Source organism: Oncorhynchus gorbuscha, linkage group LG16 (genome assembly GCF_021184085.1).
Source record: "Oncorhynchus gorbuscha isolate QuinsamMale2020 ecotype Even-year linkage group LG16, OgorEven_v1.0, whole genome shotgun sequence".
NCBI classification, from domain to species: domain Eukaryota; kingdom Metazoa; phylum Chordata; class Actinopteri; order Salmoniformes; family Salmonidae; genus Oncorhynchus; species Oncorhynchus gorbuscha.
In genome coordinates this window covers 26434523-26452242 of record NC_060188.1, presented here as the reverse complement: position 1 = coordinate 26452242, position 17720 = coordinate 26434523, and the positions used below count along the sequence as shown (strand labels likewise).

At 43.9% G+C, this 17720-nt stretch overlaps 1 protein-coding gene across 2 annotated transcripts; it reads right to left on the bottom strand.

Moving 5' to 3' along the window:
- Positions 1-2899: 2899 nt before the first annotated feature.
- On the bottom strand, positions 2900-16895 carry LOC124000135 (stAR-related lipid transfer protein 3-like). 2 transcript variants are annotated; one of them, XM_046306302.1, is made up of 14 exons: positions 16803-16895; positions 13584-13828; positions 12043-12120; positions 11753-11830; positions 11575-11628; positions 10890-11007; positions 10331-10432; positions 10010-10158; positions 9633-9695; positions 8746-8841; positions 5561-5640; positions 5301-5405; positions 5034-5127; positions 2900-4925 (listed from the first exon to the last, which is right to left on the bottom strand). In XM_046306302.1, the coding sequence occupies exons 2-14, from the start codon at positions 13800-13802 to the stop codon at positions 4821-4823; spliced, it is 1341 nt and encodes a 446-aa protein (XP_046162258.1). In that variant the 5' UTR covers positions 13803-13828; positions 16803-16895; the 3' UTR covers positions 2900-4820. The 2 variants fall into 2 exon arrangements, with proteins under 2 accessions (XP_046162258.1, XP_046162259.1); XM_046306303.1 differs by lacking the exon at positions 11575-11628.
- Positions 16896-17720: the final 825 nt, after the last annotated feature.

Here is a 17720-nt window from a genome sequence, read left to right as displayed (position 1 = left end):
TTCTATCCATGCAGAATGGATCTCTTTTTATTCTAGACCAAAGGTACGCATGGTTCACAGAATTATATCTACCACACTCCAAAAGGCAAAAAAGGACAATATAGCAGATTGAAGTGGAACTGTTAACTTCTTATGGCTGGGAGGCGCTATTTCCACGTTCGGATAAAAAGTGTGCCCAGAGTAAACTGCCTGCTACTCAGGCCCAGAAGCTAAGATATGCATGTTATTAGTAGATTTGGATAGAAAATCTGTGAGTATAACAGAACTCATATGGCAGGTGAAAACCTGAGAAAAATCCAACCAGGAAGTGGGAAATCTGAGGTTTGTAGTTTTCCAACTGATTGCCTATCCAATATACAGTGTAAATTTGGTCAAATTGCACTTCCTAAGGCCTCCACTAGATGTCAACAGTCTTTAGAATGTTGTTTCAGGCTTCTACTATAAAGGGGGAGCAAATAAGAGCGGTTTGAGTCAGGGGTCTGGCAGAAAGCCTTTAGTTTAGTCACGTGCAGCGCTCCGCACTGCTAAAGCTAACTCTCTCTCCTCTGCTCTCATCCTTCTAGACCTATCGGCTGCCTTCGATACTGTGAACCATCAGATCCTCCTCTCCACCCTCTCCGAGTTGGGCATCTCCGGCGCGGCCCACGCTTGGATTGCGTCCTACCTGACAGGTCGCTCCTACCAGGTGGCGTGGCGAGAATCTGTCTCCTCACCACGCGCTCTCACCACTGGTGTCCCCCAGGGCTCTGTTCTAGGCCCTCTCCTATTCTCGCTATACACCAAGTCACTTGGCTCTGTCATAATCTCACATGGTCTCTCCTATCATTGCTATGCAGACGACACACAATTAATCTTCTCCTTTCCCCTTCTGATGACCAGGTGGCGAATCGCATCTCTGCATGTCTGGCAGACATATCAGTGTGGATGACGGATCACCACCTCAAGCTGAACCTCGGCAAGACGGAGCTGCTCTTCCTCCCGGGGAAGGACTGCCCGTTCCATGATCTCGCCATCACGGTTGACAACTCCATTGTGTCCTCCTCCCAGAGCGCTAAGAACCTTGGCGTGATCCTGGACAACACCCTGTCGTTCTCAACTAACATCAAGGCGGTGGCCCGTTCCTGTAGGTTCATGCTCTACAACATCCGCAGAGTACGACCCTGCCTCACACAGGAAGCGGCGCAGGTCCTAATCCAGGCACTTGTCATCTCCCGTCTGGATTACTGCAACTCGCTGTTGGCTGGGCTCCCTGCCTGTGCCATTAAACCCCTACAACTCATCCAGAACGCCGCAGCCCGTCTGGTGTTCAACCTTCCCAAGTTCTCTCACGTCACCCCGCTCCTCCGCTCTCTCCACTGGCTTCCAGTTGAAGCTCGCATCCGCTACAAGACCATGGTGCTTGCCTACGGAGCTGTGAGGGGAACGGCACCTCAGTACCTCCAGGCTCTGATCAGGCCCTACACCCAAACAAGGACACTGAGTTCATCCATCTCTGGCCTGCTCGCCTCCCTACCACTGAGGAAGTACAGTTCCCGCTCAGCCCAGTCAAAACTGTTCGCTGCTCTGGCCCCCCCAATGGTGGAACAAACTCCCTCACGACGCCAGGACAGCGGAGTCAATCACCACCTTCCGGAGACACCTGAAGCCCCACCTCTTTAAGGAATACCTAGGATAGGATAAGTAATCCTTCTCACCCCCCCCCCCCCCTTTAAGATTTAGATGCACTATTGTAAAGTGACTGTTCTACTGGATGTCATAAGGTGAATGCACCAATTTGTAAGTCGCTCTGGATAAGAGCGTCTGCTAAATGACTTAAATGTAAATGTAACATGATGTCCTATGAGTGCCATCTGATGAAGATCAAAGGTTAGTGATTCATTTTCTCTCTATTTCAGCTTTTTGTGACTCCTCTCATTGGCTGGAAAATGGCTGTTTTTTTGTGACTAGGCACTGACCTAAAATAAATCGCATGGTATGCTTTCGTCGTAAAGCCTTTTTGAAATCGGACACTGTGGTGGGATTAACACGTTTCTTTAAAATGGTGTATAATACTTGTATGTTTGAGGAATTTTAATTATGAGATTTCTGTTGTTTGAATTTGGTGCCCTGCACTTTCACTGGCTGTTGTCAAATCAATCCCGTTAACGGGATTTCAGCCGTAAGAAGTTAATGGACAGCTCCCATGACAGGGTGACTTTCATGTGAGGCCAACTTTAGTCAGTGTTATAATCATGATATACAACACCTCTGCCTCAAGCATGAGCGCACAGAGAACCATTCAAATTGTAGACATGGTGAGAAAGAGAGACTGAGAAATGGAGTGTGACCATGTTCATTAGGGAACGCAATAAGAAACTTTTTAAAACAATAAGTGTTTCTTATTAGACATCCAGGTCTCAGACTAGGCGTAACATAGTAAACGAAAATACGGGATGCTCATATCAGTATGACATGTCACGTTTGGTATGGTTACATAACACCCAAGGTTACTTAAGCCAAAAATGAAAGTAGTGTGGTTGGTCGGCCATATAACGTGAACGTCTAGCAAACCAAAGGTTGCTGTGGACAAGTCCAGGCAGTCTCTCCATGTTCTAGTCCGCTTTGTTCAGTTTGGCACCTAATGGACAAAACCCTGTATTTTGCCTGCATCAACCCAATTAACAAACACACAGTGGTTTAAAATCACCTGCTTTGACCCCAGACACCTTCCCTGTGAAGTCTTCCTTTTAAGTGGAGTCACTCCTAACATCACAAGTGTACATTTTGTAAAATTGGGCCTTTCTATGTAGGCCTACAGGATAACCTACTCACCCAGGCATCTTGGACAGTTTGTGTTACAGGGTTGAGGGGGTTTACTGGAAAGGCTGAGAAATGGGAGTCAGGACGTTTCATCAATAACTCATTTCAAACATTTTATTAGAGATTCGATGCGGGCTAATCTTCTGTTTAAAAAAAAGTTTGTTTTTTAAAAAATTAACAGGATACTGACAATCTTAAATTGACACATTTTTTGTAAATTATCTGCAGTTCGTATGATTTCAAAACATAACAATCACAGAAATAAAAACCTATAAAACTGAAAAAGAAATTACCTTTAACAAACAAGTGATATTGTATTAATAGACAAGTCCTAACAGTGAAAGAATAGTGTGGTCACAGTGACACTATGCCCATTTCTGTCACTGTGACAAAGGCACCAAACCAACAAACTGCTTTCTCAGCCCAATTATTAGTTAAGGGATTTACAGAACTGACTTAAGTGTGAAACTCCCACTCACACAGATGGCAAACTGTTCAAATTAACTTCAGACTTTCTTTTTCTTCTTCATGGAAATCGAAGACCTTATTTTCACTTTCAGACAGCCCGTAAAAAAAAATGTAACATTGTTTCTTTGTTCAACATGTTTTGTTTCTGTTCTGATACAATCATGATGTAGCTAAGCCTGTTAACTAGGGCCCTAAAATAGAGTGGAGCCAAAAACAGAACAAGTTCCAATTATTATTATTATTGTTTTACAGGACTGCAATGCATGAGAGGGGAACATGAGTTCTCACACGTGTAATGTTCAATGACCTGACATACCAGACATTCAGCACTGCATCAACATGCACACAGCAGGCTGATGGCTGAAGGGTGTGATATGCGAAGCAGCTTGCTTTGCCATCGAGGAGCTGGCATATTTTTCATTACATACAGTAGAGAATCAGAACTCCAATTATAGTCCATTTCAATATTGCATCCACCACAATGATAAAATGTTTAACATAAATAATCACATCATTAAATTTACTGACACTTCTCTATCTATAGTATGTCTGCAGTAAAGGCTTATTTCAGAAGGCTGCGATACATTTACCAATACAGTTACAACTTAGATCAACCATCATTAAGGGCAGATGGATTCCCTCTAGCTAAAAAGGCCACTAAAGGCTTGGCACAGACGAGTAGAGTATCAAACTCTTTATGAACCCATGAGCGACCGGTAAATCACAACCACCCATCTTGAGCTCCATTAAGTAGGTGGTCTCCTGTTGTTAGTAGATGAGTGGTGGTGGTCTCGCCCCCTACTGGCTGGAGGACCACAGCACTCCGACAGTCAGCTTCCAATGCAGTGAGGGTCAACGAGGACAAAAAGGGACACATTGTGGGTTCATCGTGTTCCAACAGCTCAATATTTGTTCATAATGTGGTCATGTGTAGCGGTTTCCCCGGTTACAAGAGAATGACAGTGAAGACAGTGTAAATAACAAGAAAAAAGCAAGACAGACAGTCTATGGCTAAAATAAATGTGCGGCAGAATAGGGCTCAGAGTTAGCGGTCTGATGCAGCAAACCCACAGTCATTGCACCAGTTCTCTTCCAGTGAGAGAGGAAAAAAACCTACGCAGTCAAAAAGACGTTCACCTTCATCAAGTCTCGTCAAGCATCGTCCTAATCCGACCTCCATTGCACTTTCAATACTGTTAGACTTCTTGGCTGGAGGGAGATGCATCCAGCACTAGCGTCCCAGTGAGAGAAACAGCAGAAAAGTTACATAAAAATGTGTTTGACTATGTTTAAAAACAACATGGAGTCCATGGGAGGGGAGGAACATCTCCTCTGACAGCCCCAGATCTCCTCACATCTAAAAGACACAGCAGTCTCCCATTCGCTATGCTGTTGACTTTCCTCTAGTCTAAGTAAGTTTGTTATCCACCATAATCTCAGGTGCACTTCCAAATGTAGCTGTTCCTAAAAATCTGCAGTGACACCACCAAACCTGCGGTGGCGCTGTGGGTTGCAGGCATCAGCTTCCCTACAGGAAGAAAGTGAGAGGGCATCTAGCGAGTGGATCGTAGGTCAGCAATGCGCTGGCGTAGATGGGCCATAAACTCAAACATGGTGGCAGCCAGACTCTGGTGGATAAGGTAGCGGGGAAGTCGACCCTGAGACAAAACAAGATCAGACATGAAAGTTAAACTGCTTCTCCAGCCCACCGACAATACATCAAAGCAACAAGCACACACAAACCATCCTCAACAGGCTGTTCTTACCTTGAGGTCTGTGTTGAGCACCCAGATAAAGGTACAAACCGAGGGGTTACTGCTGGACTTCAGGACCACAAACCCTCCTGGACCATTCTCACCTCTAGGGAAGAGAAGAGAGAGAGGGATGGATGGTAGGGAGGAGAGGAGAAGAGAGAAAGGGGGTAGGGATGGTAGTATCACATATCAGCTAATTAGCATGAATGGTTTGGTTGACTTGATCTGCTTTCAGTATTGTTCCCAGTGCAATGAGGCTGTCTAGAGGCAAGGCCAGACCTGACATAGCGACTGTGTGGAGGCTTGGCGCCATGGTCGGTTGCCATGCCAGCAGAGATGTAGCAGTCTCGTTTGCGTTCCACCCGCCTCACATTCACAAAGTCCCTAAGGGATACAAGGGCATGAACTACTTTTACATTCAAAACATGGACAAAACGAGGATTGGCACCCTATAGAATGTACTACTTCTGACCCAAAGTGCACCACATAGGGAATAGGGTGACTCCATATTCGAGGTAGTCCATGTTGTGTTGAGTTACCTGGCAGACACTACCCCCCCTGCTGCTCCGGAAGAAATATCGTACGACACCAGGGTGTTGTCATCCACCCTCTGGAGGATCTAAAGGAACAAAGTGAAAGCAATGTCAGCCTTTGGCATCATTTCTTTTTTCTCTCTCACCTTTAATTATTTATTTAACCAGGTAGGCCAGTTGAGAACAAGTTCTCATTTACAACTGCGACCTGGCCAAGATAAAGCAAAGCAGTGCAACAAAAACAACAGAGTTACACATGGGATAAACAAACGTACAGTGAATAACACAATAGAAAAATCTGTATACAGTGTGTACAAATGAAGTAAAGAGGTAAGGCAATAAATAGGCCATAGTGGTGAAGTAATTACAATTTAGTAATTTACACTGGAGTGATACATGTGCAAATGAGGATCTGCAAGTAGAAATACTGGTGTGCAAAAGAGTAGAAAAACAAAAACAAATATGGGGAAGAGGTAGGTAGTTGATTGGATGGGCTATTTACAGATGGGCTGTGTACAGCTGCAGTGATCGGTAAGCACTGGAAATGGAAGGCAGCCAATGAGGTGTTGGCTTTGGGGATGACCAGTGAAATATACCAGCTGGAGCGTGTGCAACGGATGGGTGTTGCTATGGTGACCAGTGAGCTGAGATAAGGCAGAGCTTTACCTAGCAAAGACTTACAGATGACCTAGAGCCAGTGGGTTTGGCATCAAATATGTAGCGAGGAACAGCCAACGAGAGCATACAGGTCACAGTGGTGGGTAGTATATGTGGCTTTGGTGACAAAACGGATGGCACTGTGATAGACTGCATCCAATTTGCTGAGTAGTGATGGAGGCTATTTTCTAAATGACATCGATGAAGTCAAGGATTGGTAAAATAGTCCGTTTTACGAGGGTGTTTGGCAGCATGAGTGAAGGAGGCTTTGTTATGAAATAGGAAGCAGATTCTAGATTTCATTTTGGATTGGAGATGCTTAATATGAGTCTGGAAGGATAGTTTACAGTCTAGTCAGACACCTAGGTATTTATATAGTTGTTCACATATTCTAAGTCAGAACCGTCCAGAGTAGTGATGCTTGCCAGGCGAGCGGGCCGGAAGCGATCGGTTGAAGAGCATGCATTTCATTTTACTAGCATTTAAAAGCAGTTGGAGGCCACGGAAGGAGTGTTGTATGGCGTTGAAGCTCGTTTGGAGGTTTGTTAACACAGTGTCCAAAGAAGGGCCAGATGTATACAGAATGGTATCATCAGCGTAGAAGTGGATCAAAGAAATCACCCGCAGCAAGAGCAACATCATTGATATATACAGAGAAAAGTGTCGGCCCAGGCCCTCCGATTTGACACACTGAACTCTATCTGAGAAGAAGTTAGTGAACCAAGCGAGGCAGTCATTAAAGAAACCAAGGCTGTTGAGTCTGCCGATAAGAATACGGTGATTGACAGAGTCTAAAGCCTTGGCCAGGTCGATGAAGACGGCAGCACAGTACTTACTGTCTTTTATCGATGGCGGTTATGATATCGTTTAGGACCTTGAGCGTGGCTGAGGTGCACCTGTGACTAATAATAATAATAATAATAAATCTAGCTCGGAAACCAGATTGCACAGCGGAGAAGGTACGGTGGGATTCTAAATGGTCGGTGATTTGTTTGTTCACTTGGCTTTCGAAGACTTTAGCAGCGCTGTTGGTCGGGGTAGCCAAGTGGAAAGCATGGCCAGCTGTAGAGAAATGCTTATTGATATTCTTGATTATCGTGGATTTATCAGTGGTGACCGTGTTTCCTAGTCTCAGTGCAGTGGGCAGCTGAGAGGAGGTACTCTTATTCTCCATGGACTTTACAGTGTCCCAAAACTTTCGGAATTAGTGCTGCAGGATGCAAATTTCTGTTTGAAAAAGCGAGCCTTAGCTTTCCTAACTGACTGTGTGTTTTGATTCCTGACTTCCCTGAACAGTTGCATATCACGGGGACAATTCGAAGTTAGTGCAGTACGCCACAGGGTGTTTTTGTGCTGGTCAAGGTCAGTCAAGTCTGAAGTGAACCAAGGACTGTATCTGTTCTAAGCTCTACATTTTTTGAAAGGGGCATGCTTATTTAAGATGGTGAGGAAAGCACTTTTAAAGAACAATCAGGATACCCGGGCTAGGTCGTTTAGGAAGGCCTGCTCACAGAAGTCTTTTAGTGAGCGTCTAACAGTGATGAGGGGTGGTCATTTGACCACGGACCGATAACAGATACAGGCAAAGACAGCTGAAATCCTGGTTGAAAACAGCAGAGGTGTATTTAGAGGGCAAGTTGGTCAGGATGATATCTATGAGGGTGCCCATGTTTACAGATTTGGGGTTGTACCTGGTAGGTTCCTTGATAATTTGTATGAGATTGAGGGCATCTAGCTTATATTGTAGGACGACCAGGGTGTTAAGCATATCCCAATTTAGGTCACCTAGCAGTACGAACTCTGACAATAGATGGGGGGAGGGCAATCAATTCACATAATATAATAATATATGCCATTTAGCAGACGCTTTTATCCAAAGCGACTTACAGTCATGTGTGCATACATTCTACGTATGGGTGGTCCCGGGAATCGAACCCACTACCCTGGCGTTACAAGCGCCATGCTCACATATGGTGTCCAGGGCACAGCAGGGAGCTGAGGGGGGTCTATAAGAAGTGGCAACAGTGAGGGACTTATTTCTGGAGAGATGGGTCTTTAAAAGTAGAAGCTCGAACTGTTTGGACATAGACCTGGATAGTATGACAGAACTCTGCAGGCTCTCTATAGTAGATTGCAATTCCGCCCCCTCTAGCAGTTCTGTCTTGATGGAAAATGTAATTGGGGATGGAAATTTCAGAATTTTTGGTGGCCTTCCTAAGCCAGGATTCAGACACGGCTAGGAAATCAGGGTTGGCAGAGTGTGCTAAAGCAGTGAATAAAGCAAACTTGGGAAGGAGGCTTCTGATGTTAACATGCATGAAACCAAGGCTTTTATGGTTGCAGAAGACAACAAATGAGAGCGCCTGGGGACACACAGGGCCTAGGTTAACCTCTACATCACCATCATACGGGCCACAACAACTTATCCGAATCATAACAAATTGTTTTTCACAGTAGGTCCACTGTACTAGGCTAAGCCTGTTTGTCTGATGACTGGTCATGAGAAAAAGAGGAGACAGGATAGTGCAGGTTACCTGGCAACCAGAAACAGTTTTGTTCCACTGGGCCATCTTCTCTGGCTGTAAGATCACCTCCTGGTACACCAGCTCTGCTGGACACTGCATGAAGGCCTGGGACAGACAACACACACAAACACATAGCTATAAATACAAAACCTATCAAACAGCCTAGGAAGACCTTGAATATACGATATACAGTGCCGTCGGAAAGTATAGAAACCCCTCGACCTTTTCCACATTTTGTTACATTACAGCCTTATTCTAAAATGGATTCAATCATTTATTCCCCTCATCATGCACTGTCAACTGTCAAAGTGTGTGCCTTTCCAAATCATGTCCAATCAATTGAATTGTATCCTTTATATAACTAGGCAAGTCAGTTCAAGAACAAATTCTTATTAACAATGATGGCCTACACCGCCCAAACCTGGACGACGCTGGGGCAATTGTGCGCCGCCCTATGGGACTCCCAATCACGGCCGGTTGTGATAGAGCCTGGATTCGAACCAGTGTAGTGACGTCTCTAGCACTGCGCATCTAGAATTGACCACAGGTGGACTCCAAACAAGTTGTAGAAACATCAAGGATGATCAATGGAAACTGGATGCACCGGAGCTCAACTTCAAGTCTCATATTTATGTTTATATATTTCTTATATATTTAAAAAAAATGTCGAACAACCTGTTTTCGCTTTGTCATTATGCGGTATTGTGTGTAGATTGCTGAGGAAAAACATGCATTTAATCCATTCTAGAATAAGGCTGTAACAAAATGTGGAAAAAGTCAAGGGGTGTGAATACTTTCCGAAGGCATATAGCCCAATGTGCCAAATACTTACACCAGACAAGCCACACGTTATGAAAGCAAAGGCCATACACAGAAATAAAGTGATGACCATGTACCTTGAGAATGAAGGTCTTTCCATGGAAGGGGATCTCCAGTGTGTACACAGAATCCCCCGCGTCCTGACAAAAGGAGAAACAACAACATATTAGCAACATCCAGTAAATCTGTCACTATTAAACCATCTTGTGTCCAACCCACAAACTAACAGCGTACAACAGGTAGCTAACTAGAAGCAACTGGCGCACAGGTGTCACTCATTCCATGGAGGGCCAGGTGTCTGCTCCTCCCTTGTAAAGGTCACTGATTAGTTAGGAACTCCCCTCACCTGATTGTCTAGGTCTTAACTGGATACAAATTGAAAGGAAATAACAGAAACCAGCAGACACTCAGCCCTTCATGGAATGAGTTTGACGCCCCTGAACTAGCCACTCACATTGTTCTTCTCAAACTTCCAGTTCTCCTCCTGGGCCAGGATCTGTTCCACCACGGCCATGGCCTCTTTACCCTGCCACACCAGCTCCTTCTCCTGGGGGGAGACTGCCCTGCGACCCAGCCCCTCCTCATCCAGGTCCTCCTCAGACCCTGGCCAACATAACATAATATAATACAACACAGACACACACACACAGGTAGAATGGAGATTACAGTTAGGGAAGGGACAGCGTAAAGGTGAAACAAAGAGAAAGCGAGACATGGAAGATTGAGAAAGACTGAGAATTATAAGGGAGAGAGAAAGGGAGATGTAGTGTGGTACCTGCGAGGGATTCAGGTGGAGAGTAGAACTGTCCTTCAGACACAGCGCGTGGGTAGATCATGGAAGCTCGCTCCGATGCTGCGTTCACTGCTGCTAGGTAGGCTGAGGGAGATAGAGACCATAAAGGGAGACGTTTAATACTATATATCTTCCTCTCCTCTTTGTCCATTCCATTATCCAATGCATCATTCCTTCCCTACTTGGGTCTGTCTACTACAACCCACTTCCTCCTTCCGAGGGGATTTCCTGAGGGCACAAACCTTCTTCAAATCAAATGTATTTATAAAGCCCTTCTTACATCAGCTGATATCTCAAAGTGCTGTACAGAAACCCAGCCCAAAACCCCAAACAGCAACCAATGCAGGTGTAGAAGCACAATGGCTAGGAAAAACTCCCTAAAAAGGCCAAAACCTAGGAAGAAACCTAGGAGGAACCAGGCTATGAGGGGTGGCCAGTCCTCTTCTTTTGCATATGCATGTGTTTTCTGGCAAAATGACTGAACAAACATGTCCAGGAGTTTCCACTGACCCATTCAATTGTATCCATCACTCTGACTCACCTCTCTCATCACCAGCCTCTATGGAGAGCACCTTGAAGTCCAGGAACCATGTCTCCAGCCACGCCACCACAAAGGAGGTGATGGGTAACACATAGCCAAAGGCATTCTGGGATAGCAGCTGTGTGAGGAATGACATGTCAGTCTGAGACAAGTGGTATATATAGGCTACATCCCAAATGGCACCCTAATCCCTATTTAGTTCACTACTTTTGACCAGGGTCCATAAGGATCTAGTCAAAAGTAGTACACTATAGAGGAAAGGGTGGCATTTGGGACTCTACCATACACTTGTGTGGACAGCCATATCCCATTTGAATAAAAACTACTACTTATGCCATTTCTGAGAACTTATGCTGAGCAGTATCTTGACAACAGCAACATTATGTATCCTTCCCCTTCGTTATAAATAAATGGCGAAGAGATTGTAGGGGAGTGTGGCTTCAGGCTGTCGACACGGCGCGTAAACACAGAGGGCAACAGAAAGGCTTAACTCAGATTAGAATAGATTTGAATGTATAATCCCCACCATGCTGAGTACACAGTAAAGGTCAACTGCAGACAAACTGACAATATATTAATATTCTAATTGAATAGAGAAGTGAAAATGTGAAGTGGCTTTGAACACAAACAAGTGTGGAGCTCAGTCCAAACTGTTTCTGGTAAGAGGAGAGGGGGAGGCACTCACATTGGAGAGAATGACTTTGACTACAAGGAAGGAGCTGGTCACTAGAGTGGTGATCTATGAGAATGAAACACTGTTAAAAACAACAGCTGGTATTGGGTGAGTGCAGTCAGCCCACCACATATGACCATCAGTCCATTTAGGTACCAGTCTGTCGGTCCGTCTCAAGGAGCGCTCTTACCGCAATGACCCACCAGTGCCTCAGACGCAGAGCAGCATAGCCCAACTGGAGACACAGGAAACGAAACAAGGCAAGGAGCTATGGTGGAGAAGGAAAAAAAAGAAAGACAAACCAGAAAACTGTAAAACTAAAAAGTTATTCCCGTATGTGATCGTAAGAGCTGGCCATGACGACTTTGGTTTCAATAAAGGCAAGCATCGGCAGGTGGATAACCGTGACAGTACATTCAGTTCATTCAAACGTACGACTTTCTGACCCATTACAATTATAGTTTGATCATTTACACTCACAAAGATGTCAAAGAAGGAGGACTGAAAGTTGTACTTGGCAACCTCCAGCTCAAGGCTCTGCCAAATGGAGTTATCGATCTGCAGTGGGACAAAGCCAGAGTAGAACCATATGTAAAACATGCAGCCAGAGGCAAGCTCTTTCTATTGCATACATACATACCATCATCATTAGGGGACCGCTGACAATGAGAGAAAGTAACTGACACACACGGAGAGAAAATAACCTAAATAAACTGTTAACAGCTCTGCTGGGCATCTGACTAACAATCTTGTTCACATTTTTAAGGAAGTGGTAAAGAGATAAGAGCAATACACTGAGTATATAAAACATTAAGAACAGCTGCTCTTTCCATGACAGACCGACCAGGTGAAAGCTATGATCCCTTGTTGATGTCACTTGTTAAATCCTCTTCAAATCAGTTTAGATGAAGAAGAAGAGAAAGGTTAAAGAAGGATTTGTAAGCATTGAGACATGGATTGTGTATGTATGCTTTTTAAAGGGTGAATGCCTCTGAACAAGGTATGGTAGTAGGTGCCACGCGTACCGGTTTGTGTCAAGAACTGCAACACTGGGGGCCTCTCAGGTGGCGCAGTGGTTAAGGGCGCTGTACTGCAGCGCCAGCTGTGCCACCAGAGACTCCAGCGACTCCTGTGTGGGGCCGGGCGCAGTGCACGCTCACCAAGGTTGCTAGGTGTACGGTGTTTCCTCCGACACATTGGTGCGGCTGGCTTCCGGGTTGGACGAGCGCTGTGTTAAGAAGCAGTGCGGCTTGGTTGGGTTGTGTATCGGTGGACGCATGGCTTTCAACCTTCATCTCTCCCGAGCCCGTACGGGAGTTGTAGCGATGAGACAAGATAGTAGCTACTAACAATTGGATACCATGAAATTGGGGAGAAAAAAGGGGGTAAAATTCAACAACAACAAAAAAACACAAAAAAAGAACTGCAACACTGCTGTTTTTCTTTTACCCGTGTGTATCAAGAATGGTCCACTACCCAAAGGACATCCCGCCAACTTGACAGTGAACACGGGAAAGGGAAGGCCAGCATCCCTGTGGTCGCTTTCGACACCTTGTAGAGGAAGGGATTCTCTATGTTTGGTATACTCAGTGTATACATTTACATTTAAGTCATTTAGCAGACGCTCTTATCCAGAGCGACTTATACCCTGTGGTTCACACACACACAGAATATATACAATTGGCATAATATAGAACAGTGAAAATAAGTACGGAGAGTGATACTGAGAAAAAGTCAAAAACAAGGGGCAGAGAACGACATGTGAGACACATGAGAGAAAGCAACAATAAAACAGGCTCCCAAGTGGTGTCTAAGGCTCTGCATCTCAGTGTTAGAGGCATCACTACAGACCATGGTTCAATTCCAGGCTGTATCACAACCGGCCGTGATTGGGAGTCCCATAGGGCAGCGCACAATTGGCCCAGCGTTGTCCAGGTTGTTCTTAACTGACTTGCCTAGTTAAATAAAGGTTACACTAAATAAAATAATATTAGAAATAGATTGACAAGGAGTGAACTCACATTGAGCTCGATGATCCACAGCAGGGAGATGAAGAGGAGGTCAAAGGTGACAAAGAGGCAAAAGGTGCGACGGACGTCCGAGATGACCTTCTTCTCCCCAGGTGGCACCACCAGGTAGTGGGGGGAGGGGAGGGATACAGTGGTGGAGTAGGACGCATTCAGAGAGGCGATGGCAGGAAGGCTCCCCCCAAACTCCCCATAGTCCACTCCGCCCGGCATTCCTACTGAGAAAGGGGCCAATCCACCTGGGACAGAGAGAGGGGGAGTAATGGTGAGGTGTGGCCAGTGAGCTGATCTCTCAGAAATGGATTAAGCCTAGTCCTGGACTAAAAAGCTAATTGAATGGAGTATCTGTGTCTGGGAAACTGGCCCAGTGTTTAGGGATATAAGAAGAGGAAAATATTATCATGCACTACGTGGTCAAAAGTATGAGGACACCTGCTTGTTGAACATCTCATTGCAAAATCATGGGCATTAATATAGAGCTGGTCCCCCTTTTGCTGCTATAACAATATATCTGGGAAGACTTTCCACCAGATGTTGGATCATTGCTGATGGGACATTCTTCCATTCGGCCACAAGAGCATCAGTGAGGTTGGGCGATTAGGCCTGGCTCGCAGTCGGCGTTACAATTCATGGGGTTGCGGTCAGGGCTCTGTACAGGCCAGGCCAGTCTTCCACACCGATCTCGACAAACCATTTCTGTATGGACCTCGCTTTCTGTACGGGGGCAATGTCATGCTGAAACAGGAAAGGGACTTCCCCAAACTGTTGCCATGTCATTGGGGCCTTGCACGAACCATAAAAAGCAGCCTCAGACCATTATTCCTCATCCACCAAACTTTACAGTTGGCACTATGCATCCTGGCATCTGCCAAAACCAGATTTGTCAGTCAGACTGCCAGATGGTGAAGCGTGATTCATCACTCCTGAGAACGTGTTTCCACTGCTCCAGAGTCCAGTTGCGAGCATTACACCATTCCAGACGACGCTTGGTATTGCACATGGTGATCTTAGGCTTGTGTGCAGCTGCTCGGCTATGGAAACACATTTTATGAAGTTCCCGACAAACAGTTATTGTGCCAACCTTGCTTTCCAAAAGGCAGTTTGGAACTCGGTAGCGAGTGTTGCAACCAAGGACAGACAATTTTACGTACTTCAGCACTCGGCGGTCCCGTTCTGTGAGTTTGTGTGGCCCACCACTTCGCGGCTGAGCCGTTGTTGCTCCTAGACGTTTCCACTTCACACTAACAGCACTTATAGCTGACCGAGGCAGCTCTAGGAGGGCAGAAATTTGACAAACTGACTTGTTGGAAAGGTGGTATCCTATGACAGTGTCACGTTGCTCTTCAATAAGGCCACTCTATTGTCAATGTTTGTCTACGGAGATTGTGTGGCTTTGTGCTACATTTTATACACCTGTCAGCAACTGGTATGGCTGAAATAGCTGAATCACTCATTTGAAGGGATGTCCAGTGGACTCCAATCAAGTTGTAGAAACATGTCAAGGATGATCAATGGAAGCAAGATGCACATGAGCTCAATTTCAAGGCTCATAGCAAAGGGTCTGAATAATTATGAAAATAAAGTATTTCTACTTAAATACATTTGCAAAAAAATCTAAAAACCTGTTTTCTCTTTGTCATTATAGAGTATTGTTTGTAGATTGATGAAGGGAAAAAATGAATTTAATCCATTTTAGAATAAGGCTGTAACAAAAGGTGGAAATAGTCAAGGGGTCTGAATACTTTCCAAATGCACTGTACTGTATTCTAGTAAAGGCCATCTTATTAAACTATTGCTGTGCATATATTATTGTATCTTATGTTTTCTTCAAATATATTACATTTTCTATCCACATACTGCTTATACATCTCTCACACACACACTTATTTATACTCCAGACTCAGACATGGCCTGTTCTAATATGTCTATATTTCTTAATTCCATTCTTTTACTCTTAGGTTAGCTTGTATTGTTAGATATTACAGCACTGTTGGAGCTAGGAACACACACATTTCTCTACACCCACAATAACATCTGCTAATTATGTGTATAAGCGACCAGTAACATTTTGATTTGGTCAGCATCAATGATGATATTCTATTCTAGACAGAAGATCATACCGAATTATTGCCCGATGATCTTCTCAATTTCCCAATACCCTGTTTGTAAGCTTTTAAATTGTATCAATCTGAACAGTTTCCTTTTCCAGTGATGAAGATATGGATGTCTCATAGCAAAAGTGGGTCAACTTTGAGCACCTTTATTTATCTCTTTGATGTTTTGGCATTCAGGTACAAAAAGTGCTGTCAAAAAGTGACTGAATTAAAATGTCAATACCGCACAAGGAAAACGTAACACCACAGTGTTTTCAGTTTTTTAAAAGGCATACATGCACAGAAAGCGTAAAGATGATAGATTTTGTCATAAGACAAGAGTTGATATTCACTGTGATGGCCGGTCCCACCCTCTAATAAAGTAAACAAGTTACTTTGAACAATCGACTGTTAGAGATAACAATAAATGCTGTTGATTTATCTGATTCTGAGTAGGCCTATTTACACTATTGATTAACATGGAATTCATCAGTTGAAGACTAAACACAACAACATTAGGCTAAATTACCCTCCTACAGACAAGCAACTTAACCCTGAGATCTGGCCTGTGTACCACCAGCCAAATTACATAAGTGACCAACTTGAATGAGTTATGCTCAGACAGTCATATCAAAACCAGTCGACATAAATCACTGAAATAGAAATGGTACTAAAACTGTACAATAACTAGGTAACGTCATATAGCTAACTAGCTACCGTAGATAGCTAGTTAGCTAACCAGCTAGCTGACAGCTAAACTGAAACTGGCTAGCTACAACTGGCTTAGCAATACATGCAGGTTCCGTTTACGTACACACATGTAGAATTAGTACATAATCCTGGGGGTGATATTTAATTGATATAGGCTCAGGACTACAGTTGTTCCTTTTTTAAATTCAAACCAATTTCAAGTGGAGCAAACAACAGTGCTAGCGCTGTCTTTAGCATTACCATTAGCTAGCTAACATAGCCACAGTATACACCCCGTTATACACCCCGTGAATATATTACAATTAAACATAAATAAATAGGATACAACTTTCACATCTGAACAATGACCACACGAACTTGGTTTGAATTTTAAAAAAGGAACAACTGTAGTCCTGAGCCTTTAACTAACCTGATTTAGTACATCATCATCGACGAAACGTATCTTCCGGGAATACCTTCTACATGAAACGGGTCACTATCTCACTTCCGGTTTAGATTTGTGGTAATCTGGTTTTAATGTCTATGGTGGTACGATGTTAGCTATTTGTTTTTCATCTGACAGTAGCATTAGGCTACTTAAGCTACAAATGCAATATTAAAGGACCTACCATTATATTTGTCTATTGTTGCAATAACTTATCAGGCCAAAGAAATTAATTAGCATACTTTCTAGGAAGCCTATTTTTTATTTGTCAGTTGACTTTGCCAGTTTTGTTTTCCATGAGGGTGTTTTCTGACATACTCCACTTGAAGAACATACCATCTGAGAAGCAAACATACAGACTTCCAAGTATCAGAATTCCTTCTGGAATGTGGGTCATGTTCATTCATTCCATCATAGGGTGTGAAATACTGACCATCTTGTGGCAATCATTTTGTGCGGTCATATATATTATTTTATAAAGTATATTTTCAAAGTTTTAGGATTTTAAGATTAGTTCCACACACCAGAACACACACACAAAGTAATTTCAAATCAGAAAAATGTGTTTATTTAGATAGTGTTATTGTTGCTCACATTGAAATGTCTACATCTTTAACAAGTACAGAAAAAAGAATGAAAACAAAAAGTGGAATAAAGAACAATAGTGCGATTAGAGTTCATTCTTGCCATGGCACTCGTCTATTGACCATAGAGGATAGATAGACTTGGAGAAGGAAAGTATGCTCACTCCAGCCAGACAATGGAGGGAGTAGGTGCCATATGTCTCAACACTTTGTCCAACAAAAAGAGAATCAAAACAACTACTATATATTAACAGTTGGTACAGATTGAGACATTCAACTGAGACACTACAACACATGTATCAACACATGACTCAAGCAA

What these genes read in the sequence shown, in the direction of transcription:
- LOC124000135 (XM_046306302.1), bottom strand. Translation starts at nt 13,802, where the DNA reads ATGCCGGGCGGAGTGGACTATGGGGAGTTTGGGGGGAGCCTTCCTGCC. An exon ending in TCAAAGTCATTCTCTCCAAT is followed by an intron (nt 11,008 to 11,574) that starts GTGAGTGCCTCC and finishes TTCCTCACACAG; the next exon opens with CTGCTATCCCAGAATGCCTT. An exon ending in AAACTGTTTCTGGTTGCCAG is followed by an intron (nt 5,641 to 8,745) that starts GTAACCTGCACT and finishes TTGTTCCTTTAG; the next exon opens with ATCCTCCAGAGGGTGGATGA.